The sequence below is a fragment of the Lampetra fluviatilis genome, chromosome 22 (genome assembly GCF_964198595.1).
Source record: "Lampetra fluviatilis chromosome 22, kcLamFluv1.1, whole genome shotgun sequence".
Taxonomy (NCBI): Eukaryota; Metazoa; Chordata; class Hyperoartia; order Petromyzontiformes; family Petromyzontidae; genus Lampetra; species Lampetra fluviatilis.
In genome coordinates, this window is record NC_136296.1 from 6,549,479 (window position 1) to 6,571,968 (window position 22,490).

Genomic DNA, 22,490 nt, shown 5'->3' on the forward strand with positions numbered 1-22,490 from the left:
ACCTACAACGCGTGGTTTTTCATAACGCGAATTGGATATAACGCGATCGAGTGCACAGAACTACGTCGCGTGAGTAGGAGTAAGCGGGGGTACGGCTGCCTCGGCGTAGCATCACACAACAAGGCGGGATGCTGCTGGATGCTTCTAGATGCTACCCACGCGCCTCGGTCTTTGTTCAGCCTGCTGACACTTTTCATGTGTTATTGCGGACTGTGCTTTACCCTATATTATATATCATTTATTACAACGCGATTTTTCCATAACACGGTGTTCTTCAGGAACGCATCTACTGCCGCGTTATATGAGACATACCTGTCAACCCATACGGTATATCTGTATTCTTGTACAGGGAAATTGGGGTTTCAGGTCCATCCAGCATACAGCCGTTTCAATATGGGCAATATATTTGTTTGTTTATCCCTTGTGATGGGACTTTGTATGATTTATAAGGGCAGTTTGTAACCCAAGTTGTCAATAGCCATGGGGGCAGAGCATACCGAGCGTGCAGAACATGTCGTGGAGAACATGCAAACTACAAATACACAGCAGGCGTCAGGGCCGGGATCGAACCCACGACCTCTTGCGTACCAGGCGAGGGAAGTGGACATCTCACAGCCCCCGAGATGCTCACATCCGTGTGTCCGGAGCGAACTGAGCGTTTTGCTCGCCGCCCGTCCAGAACATGTCGAGGAGCCGCCTGCGTCACCTGGAGAGCCTCCACGCCTTCGTGGTCCGCGCCACCAAGGAGCTCATGTGGCTCAACGACCGCGAGGAGGAGGAGGTGAACTACGACTGGAGCGAGCGCAACCCCAACATGAGCGTCAAGAAGGAGCAGCACGCTGTGAGTACACCGGCAGTCCCGCTCGATTTGCGGCAGGCCACGTGGGGGTAACGGCGACCCGCGGCTCCGGAGCCTCTTCAAGGGACCGCTTCGTGACGTCACTCGCGAAGGGCCGCCGTCTCGTCGTCGTCGCGTGCACTGTGGCTCTTGAAATATCGCGTTGTTTTTGTTACCGAATTCGAACAAAAAAATTGGCCTTTCCTGTTACTCTGGTTGCCGACCCCCCCCTCCACCCCGGTGTAGGGAAAAAGCCACCGCTTGTTGTTTGCTGTGTGTGGCTGCAAGACGAGGCAGGAGGCCCGGTAACGCAAGTCTCTCCCCACCCTCCCCAACCTCACCCCCCCCGACTATGCAGGTGCTCATGAAGGAGCTGGAGCAGAAGGAGTCGATCATCAACGGCATTCAGGACAGCGGGGAGCAGCTTCTGGCCAGCAACCACCCAGCTCGTCAGACCATTGAGGTGAGGGTGTGGCGGGCCGGCAGTCTAGTGCAGCGTATGCGTTGTTATTGTTGTGTTACGTGTAAAAGTGAGCGAATCAACTCACAGCTGCAGCCCGAGCGTGGTGATGCACACCTGTAACCCACTGCTTTGGGATAAAGGAGATACCGTGGGGGGGAAATGTTAACTACTTCTCTAGGTATACAGGAGGTCATGGGTTTGATCCTGATCTTGACCCGTGATCACGTGGATTTTTCTCCGGGTTCTCCAGTTTTTCCCTCCACATTTAGAATCAACGTGCGTTTGGAGTATTTGGCTGCTATAAATTTCCACTTGATGAGCCACTTCGTTGAGCTATCACTTGTGGCCCAGTCGCTTATGAAAAAGAGCTACGTAGCTCAGTGGGCCCCACCGACCACCGTACAACAATAACTTTTTTAAAGAAGTATCTGGAACACTTCTGCCGAACGCTTGCCACGGCCTTCGCGGATTATCAGTGGCCCGTCGACAACACGGTTGGAGACTCTTGCAAAAGCTGAAAGGGTGAATAATTTGGAGGCGCCAAACGTACGAACCGCAGCTGTGCACAGCTCTGCATGCATTAACGCCGCTCGCGCGCTGTCTTCCGCAGTCCTACCTGGCTGCCATGCAGACCCAGTGGAACTGGATCCTGCAGATCTGCTGCTGCATCGAGACGCACATCAAGGAGAACACGGCCTACTTCCAGGTTCAGTGACCCAGCCCACAGTGGCCCAGCCCACAGCAACCCAGCCCACAGTGTCCCAGCTCACAGTGGCCCAGCCCACGGTGACCCAGCCCACAGTGACCCAGCCCACGGTGACCCAGCCCACGGTGACCCAGCCCACAGTGACCCAGCTCACAGTGACCCAGCCCACGGTGACCCAGCCCACGGTGACCCAGCCCACGGTGACCCAGCCCACAGTGACCCAGCCCACAGTGACCCAGCTCACAGTGGCCCAGCCCACAGTGGCCCAGCCCACAGTGACCCAGCCCACAGTGGCCCAGCCCACAGTGACCCAGCCCACAGTGGCCCAGCCCACAGTGTCCAGCCCACGGTGACCCAGCCCACGGTGACCCAGCCCACAGTGACCCAGTCCACAGTGACCCAGCCCACAGTGGCCCAGCCCACAGTGGCCCAGCCCACAGTGACCCAGCACACAGTGGCCCAGCCCACAGTGACCCAGCTCACAGTGGCCCAGCTCACGGTGACCCAGCCCACGGTGATCCAGCCCACAGTGACCCAGCCCACGGTGACCCAGCTTGGCCCAGCTCACAGTGACCCAGCCCACAGTGGCCCAGCCCACAGTGACCCAGCCCACAGTGACCCAGCCCACAGTGGCCCAGCCCACAGTGACCCAGCCCACAGTGACCCAGCCCACAGTGGCACACTCACAGCTGTGTTATCCCCTGGCAAGCAATGAGAACAGGCTCTGCATTGTACACCATCAGCAGAGGGTAACTCCCATCTGCTAGACTAACCTACATAATATGAGTTCTCATTGATATTGACTTAATTACATCACGGTTGGTCGACGATGATGATAATTTAACTTTTGTTGTTATCAACTTGTTGCTTCAGCTGCTGATGATGACGAAGCTAAGGATGTTGTTAACGCTGTTGCTGCTGTTTGTAATGACAGTATTGTGGTTGGTGGTGGCTAAGATGACAACAACAACAACGTCATTGATGCCGGTGATGTTGCCACTGCTTTGTGGATGACGTAGCTGATTCCGCTCACGGTCCTGCCCTTTTCTCGTGCTGCTGTAACGCTTGGCACTTTTAGTTCTTCAAAGAGTCAAAGGATGTGGAGGAGGGCCTCAAGAGCCTGCAGGAGACTATCCGCCGCAAGTACACGTGCGACAAGGCCAGCAGTCTCACACGGCTGGAGGACATTGTCCAGGACTCGATGGTGAGTGTCGACGCGTCAACCGGGACTCTCGTTGCAGGTCCTAGACGTCGGACATAGCTCTGAAGATACGCCTGCGGCACGACCTGAACACGCAACGGAGAGCCGTGCAGCGCGGCCGCTAGAACCTTACGCAGCTGTGGTGCGTCCGATCGTCCACTCTGGCGGCCTGTGACCTTGTCACCCATCACCCACTCACCCCCAATGTGCGCAGGATGAGAAAGAGCAGCTGCTGGAGTACAAGCGCCTGGTCTCGGGGTTGGTGAGCCGCGCCAAGACGATCGTTCAGCTGAAGCCGCGGAGTCCCGAGAACCGCGTGTGGAGCACCCTGCCCGTGAAGGCCATCTGCGACTTCAAGCAGCAGGAGGTGAGGCCCCATCGGCGCCACCGCAGCCACCGCCGTCACCGTAGCCGCCGTGCGCAGTGGCGGCGAGACGCACATCAGTGACCCTGGGCGGGGTTTGACAGTGGGGATAATGGATGAGCCAAGTATAGCGCAGATTTGCCAGGAAGGATTTTATGGATGAACGTGGCCCAATGTCGATTTCTTCTCTGAGATTGGATTTTAAGTAGAGGTCACAATGGCGGGTCCTGTATGGAACATTCAGAGCAAATTGATGAAGGGGGTTTAGTCCGTTTAGCGTTTCATTAGTAGCTGATGTGTAAGCAGCATAACAGCAGTCACAATGTGGTAGAATGATAGCTCCAACAATTTGCAGGCACGATCTAATTCCCAGTCAGTCTCCCATTCAAGTACCGTCCAGGCACAAACCTGCTCAACTTTTGAGATCGGACGAGATTGGGGGCACATTCAGGGTGGTCGAGTCTTACATGCGACGAAGAAGATCCCTGACTATAATCTTCCGCTAAGCTTAGGGGCCACAACCTTGAACCGCATCGACTGCACAAACCATGGCAGATGTAGAAATGGAAAATTTTTTAACTATCTGGTGCGTGACTGTGGTCACCCAGAACAGATCACGGAACACGTAAAAACTCATTTGCCGATTCACAAAATACGAAGGAGGCATCATCACAGCGATTTTCTCCACTACTTCTGACAGTTATCTGGCTCAACCACCTCAATGTGCAATTATAGTTATTTCTTTACATGAACATCAACCATGAGCGGAAGAATAAATCCTCGACAATCGTCCATTACCTGTATCATTAAAGTACGCGTGTATCCATGCCCTTATCGCTAATGTGTAGATCACCATCTACAAGAATGACGAGTGTGTGATGGAGGACAATGCCCAGTGCACCAAGTGGAAGATCATCAATCCCATCGGCAACGAGGCCCTGGTGCCGTCCGTGTGCTTCCTCATCGCCCCTCCAAACAAGGACGCCATCGAGCTCGCCACCCGGTAAGGGAACTCTCGCGCAGCGATCACCGGGAACGCCGCAACATCCCACCGTGTCCGTCCGGTGCTCGCTGAGCTGCATTGGTTTCTGGTTGCCGAAGGAATCCGTTGTCAGGTCGTGCTCACGACACAGACGGAGTGCTTGCCACGTATGAACAACAATACTTTGCTGAGCATAAACCACAACATGAACTCCGGTAAGCGGCTTTTGGCTCGCCATTGAAAATAGACGATCACCGCATCGCTTGCTTTCATATACGCTTCCACGGCTATCTGGAACGTTCTTCCTTCCGATTGAAAACGAATTTCTTTAGAAACTGATTTTTGTGTTTAGTTTGTTGTCCTTCCCCCACGCCTCCGTTTAGCGCGATTGGCTACGTACGGTGCGAAAGAAGTTCAACGTACACACATACAACACGGGACCGCTGTGTTGACACATTCACCGTGTTGGTAGATTAACGAGACGAGCCACAGCACTGTGACTGGCCACGCAAACCAAACTATGGACTATAGAGTAAACCACTGTAGCCTGCGCTCCTTCAACAGAGGAGGAATAGCAAAACTACACAAACTCTCTCCTAAAGCCCTCTCGTGGCTAGTAGATTTTGGTATTGAAACGACAAAAACTAACTATTTTTTTTACCAGGTAAGGCCCGCTGAGCTATATAGCTCTATTTCAAAAGCGACCTGGCCACAAATCATTGCTCAACCAAGTGGCTTCTCAAGTGGAAATTTATAGCAGCCAAATACTCCAAACTCACGTTTCTTAATGTGGAGGGAAAAACCGGAGGACCCGGAGAAAAATCCACGTGACCGCGGGGAGAACACGCAAACTCCAAATATACAGGCGTCATGGTCGGGATTAAACCCATGACCTCCTGTGCACCAGGCGAGGAGAAGAGAACCACTTCAGTTGTATTTCACAGTTTTACAGCGGTCGGGGGTAGAACTTAAACTGCCTCGTTTTATGAAGCGCGTATATAATCTTCTATATGAGGTCCGCATAGCACTTCATGCCATATCCTGCCGCGCACAGCTTAATTAGCACGCAAACAGCGCAATGGTCAGATGTTTGCCTCTCTATCTCAGTCACCTTTGCAGCTTTCCTCAAAATTCTGCCTCGCCCCAAATTCTGCCTAACTCCAGTCATGCTTTGTGACGTTTTTTTTACCGAATGTTAATTTCGTTCACCTTTTGCAGAATGGACCAGAGCTATCAGAACACCATGACCTTGTGGCACCAGCTGCATGTGAATATGAAGAGCGTCATCTCCTACCTCTACCTCACCAAGGACATTGAGTGCATTCGCAGTTGGACTGTGACAACGGTGAGAGCACGCACGAGCCAACACTGGCATTGTTACAATTGGTCGAGGAGCAATTCATCGATTAATTTATGTTAAATAATAATGATAAAAGCATCACACCGTGTATTGTAATGAATGATATCAAAATCATGCAATGAATGTTTGCACAGATTATAGCACAATGATAGACTCATACAACTTTAGTTTTTTCCATGCACAGATGAATTGATTTGTCACTTGAATTGTTACAATTGATCAAATTGCCGTGGGATGATCCATCGTTTTCTGAGTTGCGTTGCGTTCTACAAAACAGGTTTTTTATTTACGCTCGCCATCCATCTCCACTCGAAGGTTGTTCCTTCTCATCTGCTGCTCCTGTGTCTGAAATTACCCTTCATTTGCAGTTCACATTTATAACTCTCAAAGGTTAAATCTGGACCAATGGCTCATGTCATCCAACACATTTTTTTCTCTTCCCTGAGATTTGTATGTTCCACATGCTATTACATTGGCCATATCCCTAACAGTATCTGAGACTTTATCTGGCTGGGTGGCACTCTGGTGAGAGCACTTGACTCACACATTTGAGGACTACAAGTTCAAAGTCAGCGGTCAAATAAATTAAGTATGGTCTCTTCTCCTGTAACGCGGTAGTTGCGTCTTTGAAGAGCATGGCGTTATAATAAATCATGTATAATGTAGGGTAAAGCATAGTCCGCGATTACACATGAAATGCATACGCAGGCTGAACAACGACTGAGGCACGTGGGTAGCATCTAGAAGCATCCAGCAGCATCCCACCTTATTGTGTGATGCTACGCCGAGGCAGCTGTACGACCGCTTATTCCTACTCGCGCGACGTAGTTTCTGTTCACTCAATCATGTTATATGCAATTCAAATCCACGTTATAAAAAATGTGTTCCAGAATACATTCATCGCGTTATATACAATTCGCGTTGGGACAACAACACACGTTACAGGAGAACAGGCTGTACCGCTCTGTGACAAGTCAACATTCGTTGTCCCGTGGAGACCCTCTGATCCTCGTCATGTTAATGTGGAATTTCACAACTGCGAGGGCCACTAAAGAAGACAAGCGCCACCCCATTGCTCATGTTCCTTGCTACAAATTGAATGAATGAAACCTGTAAATTCTAACCGGCACCTCACTGGGACGGAAGAATTGCCAAGAGGTCGAGGCTTCCATCCACGCGAATTTGTAAAACCTCTGTTTTGTTCGTGTTGTGGGTTTAATAAAAAAAAATCTAATAAATCCTGACCCCCTGCTGCACGACCGCCCTGTCTGTTGACACCACTGCCGCCACGCTGCCGCTTGCAGTTCAAGACGATGCCTCCGGATCAGTACGAGTCGGTGATGAAGAACCTGGAGGTGCACTATGAGGACTTCCTGGAGGACAGCCGCGACTCGCAGCTCTTCTCCAGCACGGACCGCATGACGCTGGAGAGGGACATGAGCTCCTGCAAGCAGTACTTCGACCAGCTGCTCATCACCCTCGAGAGAGGTAGCGTTGAGCAACCACTCTATTGGGGGTTGTTTTTCTTTTTGGGGGGGTGGGGGGGGGCGTTGTTGCTGTAACAGCGGCGTGTTGTACTACGGCGCGGTGTCCCGACGTTTCGTCTGTGCGCGCCGGGGGGGCTTCTTCGGGGAGCTGGTAAGCACGCGGAGCGAAAACGACGGGGACATCGTGCCGGCAGAACAACGCGCAGTGTGAGGTGGAGCATCTTCTTAAAACGCTGACGAGGGGGGCTGTGTCCACGTGGTGTGAAGATGTTAAAACGATGCCGAGATGGCGTCGCTGAGAACATTGTGTTCGAATCTGTCAGGGTCAAATTCTAATATTACCCGCAAATTCCTCAATCAGTATTACACATCGCGACCATCGGCAGACTTAACGCTCTTGCAAATGAGACTGTCCTGTGCTCTTGAGTAAAAACAAAAATAAACTTGAACAGAATAGGTTTAACACGTAAGCTTTCGCGACCAATATTATCCATAATAAAGGTTTATTTTTGGTTAGATCGCGTGAATATAAATGTGTCGTTAACCCACCACCACCCGACACAGCCAATTGGTACTATTTGTCTCACGTTAAACAAAACATGCTAATTAGTTACCGTTTCAGCACACCGGTGTGTTGGTGAGTGAAACCACAACGTGTTCAACGGAATACACCGGAACTTCCACATCTCGTTCAGCAAACTCTCACCCTGAGCCCCACCGAGGCAAGACGAAAGTGACCTCCGTCTCCCGCGGCGTTTTCCTCTGCTTTCAGAGGAGCGCGACGAGAGCATCTGCAGCACTCTCCTGGTGCAGCTGCAGACCATCAGGCGGCGGCTGGAGGCCTCGGAGGACCGCATGATCCGGAACATCCGCTCCCCGCTCGAGCAGCCCGACCCCGTGCAGGAGAGCTCGCAGAGAATCATGGAGCACGAGGTGCGCCCGTAGCGACACGCTCTCGTAGCGACACGCCCGTAGCGACACGCTCTCATAGCGACACGCTCTCGTAGCGACACGCTCTCATAGCGACACGCTCTCGTAGCGACACGCTCTCGTGGCGACACGCTCTCGTAGCGACACACTCGTAGCGACACGCTCTCGTAGCGACACGCTCTCATAGCGACACGCTCTCGTAGCGACACGCTCGTAACGACACGCTCTCGTAGCGACACGCTCTCGTAGCGACACGCTCTCGTGGCGACACGCTCTCGTAGCGACACGCTCGTAACGACACACTCTCGTAGCGACACGCTCTCGTGCCCGCGCAGCAGCAACACGGGGCTCGGTTTGATTCCTTCGACTTGGGAGATTTGTTTTGCGCCTTCTCCCCACGATTCTGCGTGGGTTTCTTCAGCGTTCCGTGGTTTATTCGTGCGACCCTTTGTTGTACTGGCACAAAAAAAGGTCCCGTAGATGTAACTGCTCAGCCCGAGCTATTCATGGTTTGATGCTTGCATTGCCTGTGTACCGTTTGCCTTTTGGCGTTCTCTACTTTAACACTGGTGAGACAAGGCCATAAAGAAAGCTGTCTCTAGTGCAGGCCAATCAATTTCAAGGACAATGCCCATATATTATAAGGGCGTATTTGTTTGCATGTTTTGCCACAAGTACGTGTGGTTAATGCAGACTCGATTCCATGCAGTAGGCGTCTATTTGGTGTTTGAACATCTTAACACCTGCGTTATTGCCAGAACAGGTAAAGCTCATGAAACATTTATAACGTAACATTTCTTGTCCAAGCATCCCGATACTGGACAAAAAATGACCGCCTGAAAATGACTCAATTGGGACGATAGATAGCAACATTACCCCGGCCTGCGGTACCCTGCTGCCAAGTAAACAAGCAGAATAATAATAACAGTTAACATCCTACTTCTGCATGTGAGCTCCACCAGCTGGCAAGGAGAATCTCTCACAATGTTGAAAGAGGGGAGAGCTACATGTACACGCATTGTCCCGAGCGGTGTATTACTATTATTGTTATAATCGTCATGATTACGCATCTGACAAACACCCTTCGATGTCGCGAGAACACTTTTATACATTTCCCAGGGATGCACGGTCCTGGGAAAGGCAGGAGAGGTGGCAACCCCCAATCCCAAATAACCTCTCACCATGATCACGCATTGGCGTGGAGCATCGTGGGTCTTCGCAAAAATATGAGCAGAACTCCATTTGATATCTCCACGAACGAATAATCAAATACATAAGTGAATCGCCCATCTACCTATTGCGGTGGTCTTCATTGCAAGGCCCGCAGGCCACTGGCAGCCCCTGGTGGCCTTTAGTGCGGCTCCTGACGTGCGCCCCCCCCCCCCCCCCGACAATACACACAACACGTGACACCACCCCGCACCCCATCTTCATCATTGTGCCGTTGTCAAACCAAATGTGTGGAGGCCCTCACACTGATGATGTCTTACCCCCCTCTGAAAATGAGTGAAGACCACTAGCGTTCGGGGTTTCATCGGCAGGGTCAGGCTCGCCAAACGAACGCTGCTGGATTACCAGACGTCATTGACTAGCCCGACTCTGCTGATTAGACCCGGCAGGTTGAAGTCAATCCAGAGCGGTGCTCGCTTGAACGAGTGCTGCTAGATAGTGTAGGCCTTGGACTAAACCATGTTTTTTGTTTATACGTGAGGAGGCAAAATTACTTCTGCTAATATTTGGCATGTGCAGCACGCATTGACTAAATTTGTTAATAGACTGGAGAAGTTTGGTGTGTTTTCGGGATCAGAATTTTGGAAAACCTGGCACGAAGTTACATAGTCGAAGGAGTCGATAACGTAGAGTTACAAACGAGGCCCACTGTTGTGCCCACGTGGCTGCAGAAACTCCACCAAGATCTGGAGGACGTAAAGGTGGACCTGAGCCGCGTGGTCACAGAGTGCTCGGAGGTCCTGGCGCAGGGCAACCAGTCCGGCAGCTCGCCGATGCTCAGCTCTGAGCTCAACCACACCACCCAGAAGATGGATCAGCTTCACTCGCTGTCCACCATCTACCTGGAAAGGTGAGGGACATGCCCGGAACACCTCAATCAGAGTCGGCCTTTGACAAAAAAACATTCGGGGATGCTCTCAGCCGGCATTTAATTTGCGTTGCCTATCGAAATGAGATAAGAGCGGTGATTTGTCGTGTTCGTGAAGGCTGAAGAACATCGACTCGGTGGTGCGGAGCTCGCAGGGCGCCGAGACCATCGTGCGCACGTTCGAGAACCGCCTGTGTGAGGACGACACCCTCCCCACAGACGTGCAGGGCATCGAGGCCTACAAGACTCAGCTGAAGGTGACCCACCCCACAGCTCCCCACCCTGCCAACCCCTACACCCTGCACCACCCACACCACACCTCCCCACCCTGCCACCCTCAACACCCTGCACCACCCACACCACACATCCCCACCCTGCCACCCTCAACACCCTGCACCACCCACACCACACCTCCCCACCCTGCCACCCCCAACACCCTGCACCACCCACACCACACCTCCCCACCCTGCCACCCCCAACACCCTGCACTACCCACACCACACCTCCCCACCCTGCCACCCTCAACACCCTGCACCACCCACACCACACCTCCCCACCCTGCCTCCCCCAACACCCTGCACCACCCACACCACACCTCCCCACCCTGCGAACCCCTACACCCTGCACCACCCACACCACACCTCCCCACCCTGCCACCCCCAACACCCTGCACCACCCACACCACACCTCCCCACCCTGCCACCCCCAACACCCTGCACCACCCACACCACACCTCCCCACCCTGCCACCCCCAACACCCTGCACTACCCACACCCCACCTCCCCACCCTGCCCTGCCCCAACACCCTGCACCACCCACACCCCACATCCCCACCCTGCCTCCCCCAACACCCTGCACCACCCACACCACACCTCCCCACCCTGCCACCCTCAACACCATGCACCACCCACACCACACCTCCCCACCCTGCCTCCCCCAACACCCTGCACCACCCACACCACACCTCCCCACCCTGCCAACCCCTACACCCTGCACCACCCACACCACACCTCCCCACCCTGCCACCCCCAACACCCTGCACCACCCACGCCACACCTCCCCACCCTGCCACCCCCAACACCCTGCACTACCCACACCCCACCTCCCCACCCTGCCCTGCCCCAACACCCTGCACCACCCACACCCCACATCCCCACCCTGCCTCCCCCAACACCCTGCACCACCCACACCCCACCTCCCCACCCTGCCCTGCCCCAACACCCTGCACCACCCACACCCCACCTCCCCACCCTGCCTCCCCCAACACCCTGCACCACCCACACCCCACCTCCCCACCCTGCCCTGCCCCAACACCCTGCACCACCCACACCCCACCTCCCCACCCTGCCACCCCCAACACCCTGCACCACCCACACCCCACATCCCCACCCTGCCTCCCCCAACACCCTGCACCACCCACACCCCACCTCCCCACCCTGCCACCCCCAACACCCTGCACCACCCACACCGCACCTCCCCACCCTGCCCTGCCCAAAACGCCAAACCCTTTAACACCACACTTGTCTTCTCGTGTAGTCATTGGCGAATGAATTACGACTATGTGAGGTGGCAGGAGGCTTTGGCTAACAGTGCTTCGACGTCTCAAACCGATTCATCAGTGTGCGTGCATTCAAACGCAGCCTTTGTTTTCTGGAAGAGCTGAGACGCGCATAGATGGCGCGGTGGGCGACGCAGCATGCTCACGGAGTGCCGACCGGTGTGGTACACACGCAATGAACGTGTCGGTAGTGCCGCCCCTTGGCCCTGCTTGGCCCCGAGGCAGAATCACATGTGCTGCAAGGCTATCAGCGAACGACGGTACCGCGAGGGCATCGCGATGAGCTTGGCTTGATGCATAAAACAAAAACAGGGGAAGTACAAGAGCCGTCCTGAGCCCCCCCCCCCGCCTCCCCCCCCCTTGCACTGCCCCGTCACTCTCCCGCCACAGCAATGGCGTTCGGAGGTGGAGCAGAAGAAGGCGGTGTTCTTCGCGATGGAGGACGAGCTGCAGCGAGCGCGCTCCGTCAACGAGCGCATGCTGCGCAGCCACGGCGAGCGCGACGTCGACCTTGACCAGCAGCGGCACAAGGTGGAGCAGCTGCTGGAGCGCTGGGCCGGCGTGCAGACGCAGATCGACTACAGGTGCGGCTCCGGGCGCGCCCAGCGGCTGAAACACGTGTGCGAGTGCCGCCCCCTTTTGTGTGGTGTGTGCGCCGTGTGTGTGTGTGTGTGTATGTTGAACAGCTTTCGCAACTCGAAACATATGTTGCGGTCATTATTTATTCATTAGAATGAATACGTGTGCACTTCCTGAGAATGGATTCATTTGATAACTGACACACCATCTCTGAAAGCCGACACGAGGGCTCTTGGAGTGTCTCCTCCATGTGACAATCCCTCGTTGGCTGGGGCGTTGCCACATTTTCCATCGATCGACCAAACCCACACGCATTTCTCAGTCAGCCTAGGTCTCTCAAAACTGTGCAGCACACTTTATTAAAGTTTAACACAGTACCACAAGATCTTGGTACCAATCGATTATTCGCACCCGAGCACGTATGTATGTATGTTGAACTTCATTCGCACGTACATAGGCAACCATGCTAAGCGGAGGTGCCAGGGGAAGGACAACAAACCAAACACATAAAGTGGTTCTATAGAAATGAGTTTTCAATCTAGATTTAAAAGTACATAGATCCAGTGGTTTGCTAATGTCGGAAAGAAGAGCATTCCAGATGGCTGCAGAAGCGCATCTGAAAGCGCGCGATGCGGTGACCGTCTTTATTCGATGGGCAACCAAAAGCCGCTGCAAGGATGACGGGAGTTCGCGTGACGGTTTATGCTCCTTCCCGAGATCAACAAGTTTTTGTGGTTCATTTGTGGTCAGGACTTTGTGTGTAATGAGTACGTACACAGGGCGCAAGAGCTCAGTCAACCCCCCTACCCCCCCCCCCCCCCCCCCAATTCAGTTCATGCTGAGGGGTCGATAAAAAAATTACAACTTTGTGGGGAAGTCAAAGCTGGTTGTCATATGGTTGACTCACGCTTTCTGTCGCTGGCTCAGGGCTGTAAGGAGGAGATTAGCACCGCCTCAATGCTCATTTAAGCCAGAAACCACTTTGACTTTGGATGTCTGTTTTAACGAATGAATCAATGAATGCATCACTGTAGACTGAGGGAGCTGGACAACCTAGCCAAGCTTCTGCGCAGCTATCGAGAGGGCTCGGGCTGGCTACTCACATGGGTGGACGACACGCTCAAGCTTCAGGAGAAGCTGCAGGCCACCAAGATAGAGGATGTCCGAGGGCTGGAGGAGCAGCTCGAGAGAGAGAAGGTGAATAACATTGTCCCCTCCGACGTGGAATTGACAACACTTTGCTCGGGAAGTCTGACGGATGTGTAGGTGTGTATGCTGAACCTCTTTCGCACCGTACGTAGCCAACCGTGCTAATCGGAGGTGCAGGCGGGGGTGGAAGGATAACAAAGTAAACACTAATAAAGTAATTTGAAAGAAAGGTGAGTTTTCAATCTATATTTAAAAGTGGATAGCTCCAGTGGCTTCCTAATATCGGAAGGGAGAGCGTTCCAGACGGTCACGGAAGCGCATCTGAAAGTGCACGAAAATGGACATAGCCCGATGCTCGTTTGAGCATGGGGGGACACTGAATTGGTCACGGTTGTGATCGGCATCAACAGTGAGTTTGATTTTCTTCCCTCTCTTGCAGAGCCTGGCCAATGATATTGAGAAGAACCAGATCAAGGTGGATGAGAGCCAGAAGTCTTCCGACCAGTACCACACTGCAGCTAAGGTATGGCCTGCACACATATTATATTCAAGGGATAATTAAGGCATCTCATAGTGGTCAATGAATATTAAACTTGCATACCATGAATGAGCGGTGCATTTAATAATTGTCGATGAAAAGTCCACCATATCCTGTGGATTGTACCAAATGTTTTGGAAATGCAATGCTAACCAGCTTTGACTCCGGCAGTTGTATAAAAGCATTTGTGTCACTTGAGTCGGTTGGCTCAGCATCAGTTGAAGCGTCTCTTCTTAGCAGTTCCGGATGATGGCTTAGTGGATTGGCAATGTGAGGCATATTGTTTCCACTGCCGTGTGTCTCCCCAGGAATACGAGATGCACCTTCTCATATACAAGGCCACGGCAGACACTCACGGAGGTCTCAAGTCTCCCATCAAGCGCCGCCGCCTGGTCTCCACGTCCGACTCTGTGCTGCAGGAGGTGACGCGCTTGCGAAATGAACAAACGCACGCACAAATAAGGTCCCCCGTGTAGTGTTGACAGACATTTGGAGCAAGTGCTGTTAGCTGTTAACTATGAAGGCCGGCAAGGCACACAAGGGAATGGGTGGCCAGCACAATGCCCAGTCGCCTTTGTCTACCGAGTAGCGATGTTTACACACCGTACCGGGTACTCATTTGAGGTTGAGTCAACTTAGGGGAGGCCCAAGAATGGTTCAGATATTGATCACTGATGTTGGTCATGAGCAGGAATCGAACGCGGGTCGCCGGGTTTGTAGCTCGGCATGTCAACCACTGCAACCACTGTTCCCCACACACACAAACACACTTGTACACACATGATAATACTATTTAATTGTTTTATATTTTTATTAATTTATTATTTCCCTTCTACGTAACTTTACCGAAAGAACCAAGAATATGAATCCCTGCAGTCACGAAAGCTTTAAATGAAAAAAACAAATTTCATTTGATTGTGAGCTTCTAACCCTGCCTCTCCTAGTTTCTGGCTTATATATGGTATATATTAACAGCCCGCTTGTGGTTAACCTTCATATGAAATATATTACTCATGTCAGTTTGTTGCTAAATGAGCCAATAGTGGTGCTAAAGCCTAGTGTGCTACCGTGATGCAGTTGTGTTCCCATGAATGGCATGGTATTCAGTAGGGAAGAACTCCCCTTGTCTGTTACCCTGTCACCCATGACTTCTGTTGTACATGGGAGTCGTTATCAGCAGTAATTTTGTTCCAATTATCCGAAATTAGCCACCACATTTTCCCGTGCATTAGGGGTGTTAAATATCTCCGCGGATAACTGGATCCGTGATATTGCTCCGGCACATCACAAAGAACGAGTGGAGTCCTACCGTAAGCCGTAATGGACAACACTTTGCTCATAAATAAAAATCTAATTTCACCCAACATGGACACAAGAGGATTATTAAATTCAACCTCAAGCATATTTAAGTGAGAACTCATCACCTAGTGTAATCAAGTGGATGCGCCACAAATTATAATGAGAAAAGCTGAGGGTGCAGTCCTGAGGGATATAAATTTGAGACGTGAAACATTTTGAGTGGTGATCTTGTAAAACGTGGGGAAAATTCCGCTTGAACTATGAGTTCAATATCAGATGTAGCAATGAATATAGCTGTGTGGGCACGGAGTGTGTGGGCGATGTGCGCCTACCAGGCTGTAACAGCTTTTCGCGTGTGTCTGATGTCTCGCGCTCGCAGTACATGACTCTACGGACCCGCTACACGGCCCTTGTCACCATGACAAGCCAATACGTCAAGTTCCTCAACGAGACCCTCAAACGCCTGCAGGATGAGCAGGTTAGCGGATGTACACTCGCACATGTATGTACGTACTTATGATGAACTTCTTTACCACACTACGTAGCTGACCGTGCTAATCGGAGGTGCGGGGGGAACAACAAACTAAACACGGAAAGCAGTTATAGTAATAGGTTTTTACCCTCTTCTTGGTTCTGTCGGTAAAGTCACGTAGAAGGGAAGTAATAAAATAATAAAAATAAAACATAATAAAATAAAATAATGCACACGACGTTCCGGCTACAACGCAAGCAGCCGTCATTCTTCACCTGAAGACGGCTGCTTGCGTTGTAGCCGAAACGTCGTGAGAATTATTTTATTTTATTATGTTTTATTTTTATTATTTTATTACTTCCCTTCTACGTGACTTTACCGAAAGAACCAATAAGATGAATCCCTGCAGTCACGAAAGCTTTAAATCGAGGTTTTTACCCTTTTAACTGGCAACAAAACTGACACCTTTATACAAGGGATCATGTTGGCATTAACCACAACACTTGCGGTCAAAATGCAAACAAAAAGACAACTCTGATAATGAATGCACTGTCCTTGAAATTGATTGGTCCACACCCGAGACAGCTTTTCTTAGAGCCTAGTCTCACATGGTGTTGGACCAGATAACTGAAAGCAGTTATGAAGAAATTCGTTTTCAAACGACGTTTAAAAGTGCACAGCTCCAGTGGCTCCCAGGGTGGTTGCACCTCGCGATGAAACCTGCCCCGGAAGGTCAATGACGTGTCGCGGAATTCAGGACTGTGATTGGAATCAAGAATAATGTCTTCCTTTTACCATCTCGTTCGTATTGTTTTCAATGTTTGTTGTTGTCTCATTGGAGCATATATGACAAATGCACCCATTTTGAGTGTTGTACAACATTAGGTGGTGGATAATGCTACGTGTGTATTCATAGCATATGTCTCAATTAATTTTACGAGCATTGTAGATTTTCCACTTCCCCTTGTGTGTCATAGGAGCCTATCCTTAAGCTATAATTGATTTATTTACCTCACGGAGCCTCTTCAGGAACTGAATCAGCTTGCAGCATATGCGATGTTTCACTCCAAGCACTTGGAGTTTCTTGAGACCTGAATCAGTTGGTTGAAAAAGCTCTCAGCATGTGAAACGAGGACCACGGGGCATGGTTGGCTACTTACGGTGCGAAATAAGTAAAACATTCATACATACATATGAATAATACGTGTGCACAAGCCAATAGAACATCAGAGAGCAACCCACTTACACGATAGTTGAGCAAAACCCAGTCGCCGGTTTCTGGCACCACTTGTTCGGCCATTGCTAACCACGCACCTCCGATTAGCACGGTTGGCTACCTACGGCGCGAAAGAAGTTCGACGTACATATGCGCACCCAATAGCGCCCCCTCTCTTAACGAGCGCCGTCCGTGTGCGCGTGCGAGGGCAGAAGCGCTCGGAGAAGGTCACGCAGCAGCAGGCGGAGCACACCCAGCGCGAGGTGGACACGGCCATCTTCAGGCTGACGGAGATCCAGGTGGAGCTGGAGCGCCAGCGGCAGCTGTCGGACGTGTACGCGCAGGAAAAAGTGCAGGCGGAGCGCGAGGCCGACAAGCTGCGGCGCATCGTCCAGGAGGAGGCGGAGAAGCGGCGGAACACCGTCGAGGCGGCCGCGGTCCAGAAACAGGCCATCGAGCAGGAGATGGTGGAGCTCAAGAACCGCTCCGAGTCGGAGGTGCGCCGGCAGGCCACCCTGGTGGAAGAGGTGCTCACGCAGCGGCGTCAGATCGAGGAGGAGATACGCATCATCCGCGTCGAGTTCGAGAGGACGGCGCGGCAGAAGGGCGACGCGGAGGGCGAGCTGGCGCGCCTCCGGGCCCTGGCCGAGGAGGCGGCCAAGCAGAGGCACCACGCCGAGCAGGAGGCGGCGCGCTACCGAAAACTCGCCGAGGAGGAGGCGAGCAAGAAGAAGCTGGCCGAGGAGGAGCTCCAGAAGAAGGTCGCGGCGGAGCAGACGGCCGCCAACCAGAAGAGGCAGGCCCTGCTCGAGGTCGAGCGACTGAAGAAGATGGCGGAGGAGGCCCAGAAGAAGAAAGATCAGGCGGAGGAGGAGGCCAAGAAGCAGATCCGCCTGGCGAAGGAGGTGGCGCAGCAGAGCATCGAGGTGGAGATCCAGGCGCGGAGGGTGTCCTTCGTGGAGAAGGTCAACGAGCTGGAGCAGAGCCGCCAGCAGGAGCACACGATGATGACGGCGCTGCAGGAGGAGTCGCAGCGGCGCAAGAAGATGGTGGAGGAAGCAGAGAGGGCTCGGCAGGCGGCCGAGATGGAGTTGGAAAAGTGGCGGCAGAAGGCCGACGAGGCGCTGCGTCTGAAGCTTCAGGCCGAGAAGCAGGCCCAGCAGAAGAGCCTGGCTCTAGAGGAGGCGGAGAAACAAAAGTCGGAGGCCGAGAGGGAAACGTCCAGGAGGACCCAGTCGCAGGAGTCTACCCTGCGCCAGAAGGTCATGGCGGAGGAGGAGCTGGAGAGGCAGAAGGCCATCGCCGAGGAGACGTCGCAGCAAAAGTTGCAGGCGGAGCAGGAGCTCATTCGCCTTCGCGCCATCATGGCCGACTCGGAGCAGCAGAAGTCCCTGCTGGACGAAGAGCTGATGCGCCTCAAGGCAGAGGTCGCTGAGGCAGTCCGCCAAAAGAAGGTGCTGGAAGAGGAGCTCGCGAAGGTTCGGGCCCAGATGGAGGAGCTGATCAAGCTGAAGCACAAAACGGAGGAGGATAACAAGAAGAAATCCAAAGAGGAGAAAGAGAAAACGCAAAAAATAATGGAGGAAGAGGCTTTGAAGATGAAGGAGCTCGCAGAGGAGGCCGCTCGTCTGAGGGCTATGGCTGACGAAGCCATGCGCCAGCGACATCTGGCAGAGGAGGAAGCAACTCACCAACGGGCAGAAGCAGAGCGCATTCTCAAGGAGAAACTGAACGCCATCCAGGAGACCAGCAAGCTCAAAGCAGAGGCTGAGATCACCCTGAAGGAGCGCGAGAGGGAAAATGAGCGGCTGAAACGGCTCGCTGAGGAAGAGGCTCACCAGCGACGGATGCTGCAAGAGCAGGCGACCCAGCAGAAGCAAGCAATTGAGGAGGAAATGGCAAGAATCCGACAGCAATCTGACCTTGAAATGCAGCGCCAGAAGGCTTTAGTGGACGAGACGATCATTCAACGCCGATTGATAGAGGAAGAGATACATATTTTGAAGATCGAGTTTGAAAAGGCGTCCAAGGGAAAGCTCGACCTTGAAGGAGAGCTGAAGAGGCTGAAGATAATGGCTGATGAAACAACCCGGCTCAAGGAAAATGCCGAAGAAGAGGCGAACAAGCAGAAAAAAATTGCGATGGATGAAACTATGCGCAAGAAAGAGGCTCAGGAAGAAGTGTCCCGCAAGACGATCGCCGAGCAGCAGGCTGCGCAGCAGTGGAAGGCAGCCATGGAGGAGCTGGAGAAGCTCAAGAGGAAGGCGGATGAGGCGATGATGCTGAAACAGAAGGCCGAAGATGAGGCAGCACGTCAGGTGAAGTTGGCGCATGAAGCGGCGCAGACGCGTATCAACGCTGAGGAAATGGCACGCCAGGCGGCTCTGGCCGAGAAGGACGCCGAGATGAAGAAGCTCCGGCAGAGAGAGGAAAAGACGGTGGAGCAACTTCGCCTGGAAGCCGACCGCACGCGCAAAGCGGCGGAGCAGGCAGAGAAGGCCCGGATCGCCGCCGAGAAGGAGGCCAGCATGATCCGGCAGCAGGCCGAGGAGGCTCTGGTGCTTAAGCTTCGGGCGGAGCAAGAAGCCGAGCTGAAGGCCCGCCTCCAGGAGGAGGCAGAGAAGCACAGGCGTGAGGCGGAGCACGAGGCGGGGAAGCGCACTCAGGCCGAGGAGGCTGCGCTGCGCCTGAAGGCCTTGGCCGAGGCCGAGGCGGAGCGGCAAAGGCGCATCGCCGAGGAGACGCAAAAACAGAAGTCGTTGGCCGAACAGGAGCTCACTCGTCTGCGGACGATTCTGGAGGACAGCGACCACCAAAAGTCAATTCTGGAGGAGGAACTGATGAGAATGAAAGGTGAAGTGGCGGAGGCGATCAGGCAGAAAGGCCTCGTGGAAGAGGAGCTGGCTCGCCTCAAGGCCCAGATGGAGGAGCTGCTCCGGCTGAAGGCACAGAATGAAATGGACAACCGCAAGCGCGCTGCCAACGATTCTGAGAACATGAAGAAGATGCTCGAGGAGGAGGCGGCCAAGATGAAGCAACTCGCCGAAGAGGCCGGCCGGCTCCGCACCAACTCGGACGAGTCGGCGCGGCTCCGCAAGCAAGCGGAGGAGGAGCTGGCGCAGCAGAGGGCTCTCGCCGAGCGCCTGGCGCGCGAGAAGCTGCAGGCCATCCAGGAGGCCAGCCAGCTGCGCGCCGAGGCCCAGGCGGTGCAGCGGCAGTTCGACCAGGCGCAGGAGAGGGCCAAGAAGCTGTCGGAGGACAGGACGGAGATTCAGAAGAAGCTCGAGGTGGAGACCCAGACGTTCCAGCGCACACTGGAGCAGGAGAGGCAGAGGCAGCACGAGGTGAACATCGAGGCGGAGCGGCTGCGGATGCTCGTGTCGGAGCTGACGAAGGAGCGCGCGCGCGCCCAGGAAGAGTCCATCAGCCTCAAGTCGCAGATGGACGAGATCAACTCCAAGAGGGTGTCGGCCGAGCGGCACGCCCAGGAGAAGATCCAGCTCCTGCAGAAGATGGACGTCCAGAAGTCCCAGACGGATAGCGAGGCATCGAGGTTGAGGGCCACGATTTCTGAGCTGGAGCGTGAGAGGGAGAGGCTGAAGAAGGAGGCAGAGAAGGCCCATACCGAGGCTCACGAGGTAGGACGACTTGGCATCACCATCACCACCATCAACATCACCACCACTATCACCACCATCATCATCACCATCATCATCCTCACCAATATCACCACCATCATCATCACCAACATCACCATCACCACCATCATCATCATCACCAACATCACTACCATCACCACCACCATCATCATCATCACCACCACCATCGTCAACATCATCACCAAAATGATCACCAACATCACTACCACCATCGACCTAGTCTTTAATATTACACTCACTCTCATCTCCTTCAATGCTATTTACATATTTGTTGTCAAGATCAATCTCTTTATTAATTGTTATCACCTGAAAGTTGTATTATTGATGGACCCAAATTAAAAGAACAAGATACGTTGTCTTGTTTATAGTTTAGATCTGTGTAATCATATTTTTGTAGTAATGGAAGTGCATTATTACTTCATTTATTTGTCCAGGATAGAAACTCAGTCAATCTCGGGATTTGTTTTCGTCAAAGTTCTACATTCGGGTGTTTGGCTCAATCAATGTTAAGGAGATTAAATTATACACAAAGGGATGACATTCAAACAGGTTCACAAACCCGTTTGCTGTACAACCTATTAGGGTTTGGAGTTTCACAGATCTATTTTATCCACCAACCCTTGTAGCTTTGCATTCACATACAGTGATGCATTTGAGTATATGGGAACCCTTCAAAATCCCATTCTGACAATTACTTTAGCGCTATATTCACGACATTCGAGCGTAATAGCGCACATGCAATATTATATACTGAACGTATGTTGTCTTCTGTTGTGGCTTTGTTTTTGCACTTGTTGGGAACTTCTTTCGTGGTTCTTTGCCTTCCCTATTTCCCCACCTTTGCCACATTCTGAAATCCGAACGCCGTACTCACTTACTTATACCGCGAGAGCACTCTGTAATACGCAGGGCGCAAATCTGACCTGTGCACATTTACAGAGCGTGTTGGCGAAAACCAGCAGTAATACAGTGGTCAGGTTTCCCATTCTTTCATGGCGATTTTAAACAAACTATTTGGTGATGCTGCACTGGCAGGAATGCACAAGCACAAATAATAATAAAAAAAAATAGGGTTGTCAATAGCACTGCGTTTAAAATTAAGAAAAAATATTCAATTGGCGATGTTTCGGGGGCTCACCTGTCTTAGTTTACTTGCTATGAAGGATGATTGCCCAAAACGTCGCTTGTTGTATAAATTTTTAGCATTTTAAGGCCGCAGTGTTATTGGCGAAAATGGTAAAGTACGTGTACGAAAATTTGATCGATGGCACTTGCATCTGCCGTGCTTTATAAATTCTGTATTCCTGAAAATCTTATTGGCATTATATTATCACAGTACGTTGCACAGCTCAGAACATTGCCACATGTTTTGCACATTGCATGGTTTAATATCTCATACAATTCAGAATGGTTTATCTTTTTAACCCTTTTAAATGCTGTACCATACTTTGGCTTCCAAACTGGTTCCTTGTCATAGACAATGTAATTTATATGTGTACCTTATAAACAGTACGCAGCAAATGTTCTCTACGCGCAGAAACATTCATTGAAATTACATTCTTTTTGACGCCAAAAAGAGACAAGTTGTAAC

The 22,490-nt window shown here is 52.3% G+C and overlaps 1 protein-coding gene across 4 annotated transcripts in view; it reads left to right on the forward strand.

The window, feature by feature from the left end:
- The window catches only part of PLEC (plectin), a 174,928-nt gene that overhangs the window by 140,979 nt on the left and 11,459 nt on the right, over positions 1-22,490 (forward strand). For all 4 annotated transcript variants that reach the window (XM_078866310.1, XM_078866309.1, XM_078866312.1 and 1 more), the window contains 17 exons: positions 680-841; positions 1,197-1,301; positions 1,912-2,007; positions 3,086-3,211; positions 3,423-3,575; positions 4,421-4,575; positions 5,773-5,899; positions 7,219-7,402; positions 8,174-8,334; positions 10,233-10,411; positions 10,548-10,686; positions 12,378-12,571; positions 13,601-13,763; positions 14,155-14,238; positions 14,562-14,675; positions 15,932-16,030; positions 17,453-20,878. In XM_078866310.1, coding sequence (XP_078722436.1) covers positions 680-841; positions 1,197-1,301; positions 1,912-2,007; positions 3,086-3,211; positions 3,423-3,575; positions 4,421-4,575; positions 5,773-5,899; positions 7,219-7,402; positions 8,174-8,334; positions 10,233-10,411; positions 10,548-10,686; positions 12,378-12,571; positions 13,601-13,763; positions 14,155-14,238; positions 14,562-14,675; positions 15,932-16,030; positions 17,453-20,878 — 5,667 coding nt within the window. The remainder of the gene's footprint in view (positions 1-679; positions 842-1,196; positions 1,302-1,911; positions 2,008-3,085; positions 3,212-3,422; positions 3,576-4,420; positions 4,576-5,772; positions 5,900-7,218; positions 7,403-8,173; positions 8,335-10,232; positions 10,412-10,547; positions 10,687-12,377; positions 12,572-13,600; positions 13,764-14,154; positions 14,239-14,561; positions 14,676-15,931; positions 16,031-17,452; positions 20,879-22,490) is intronic.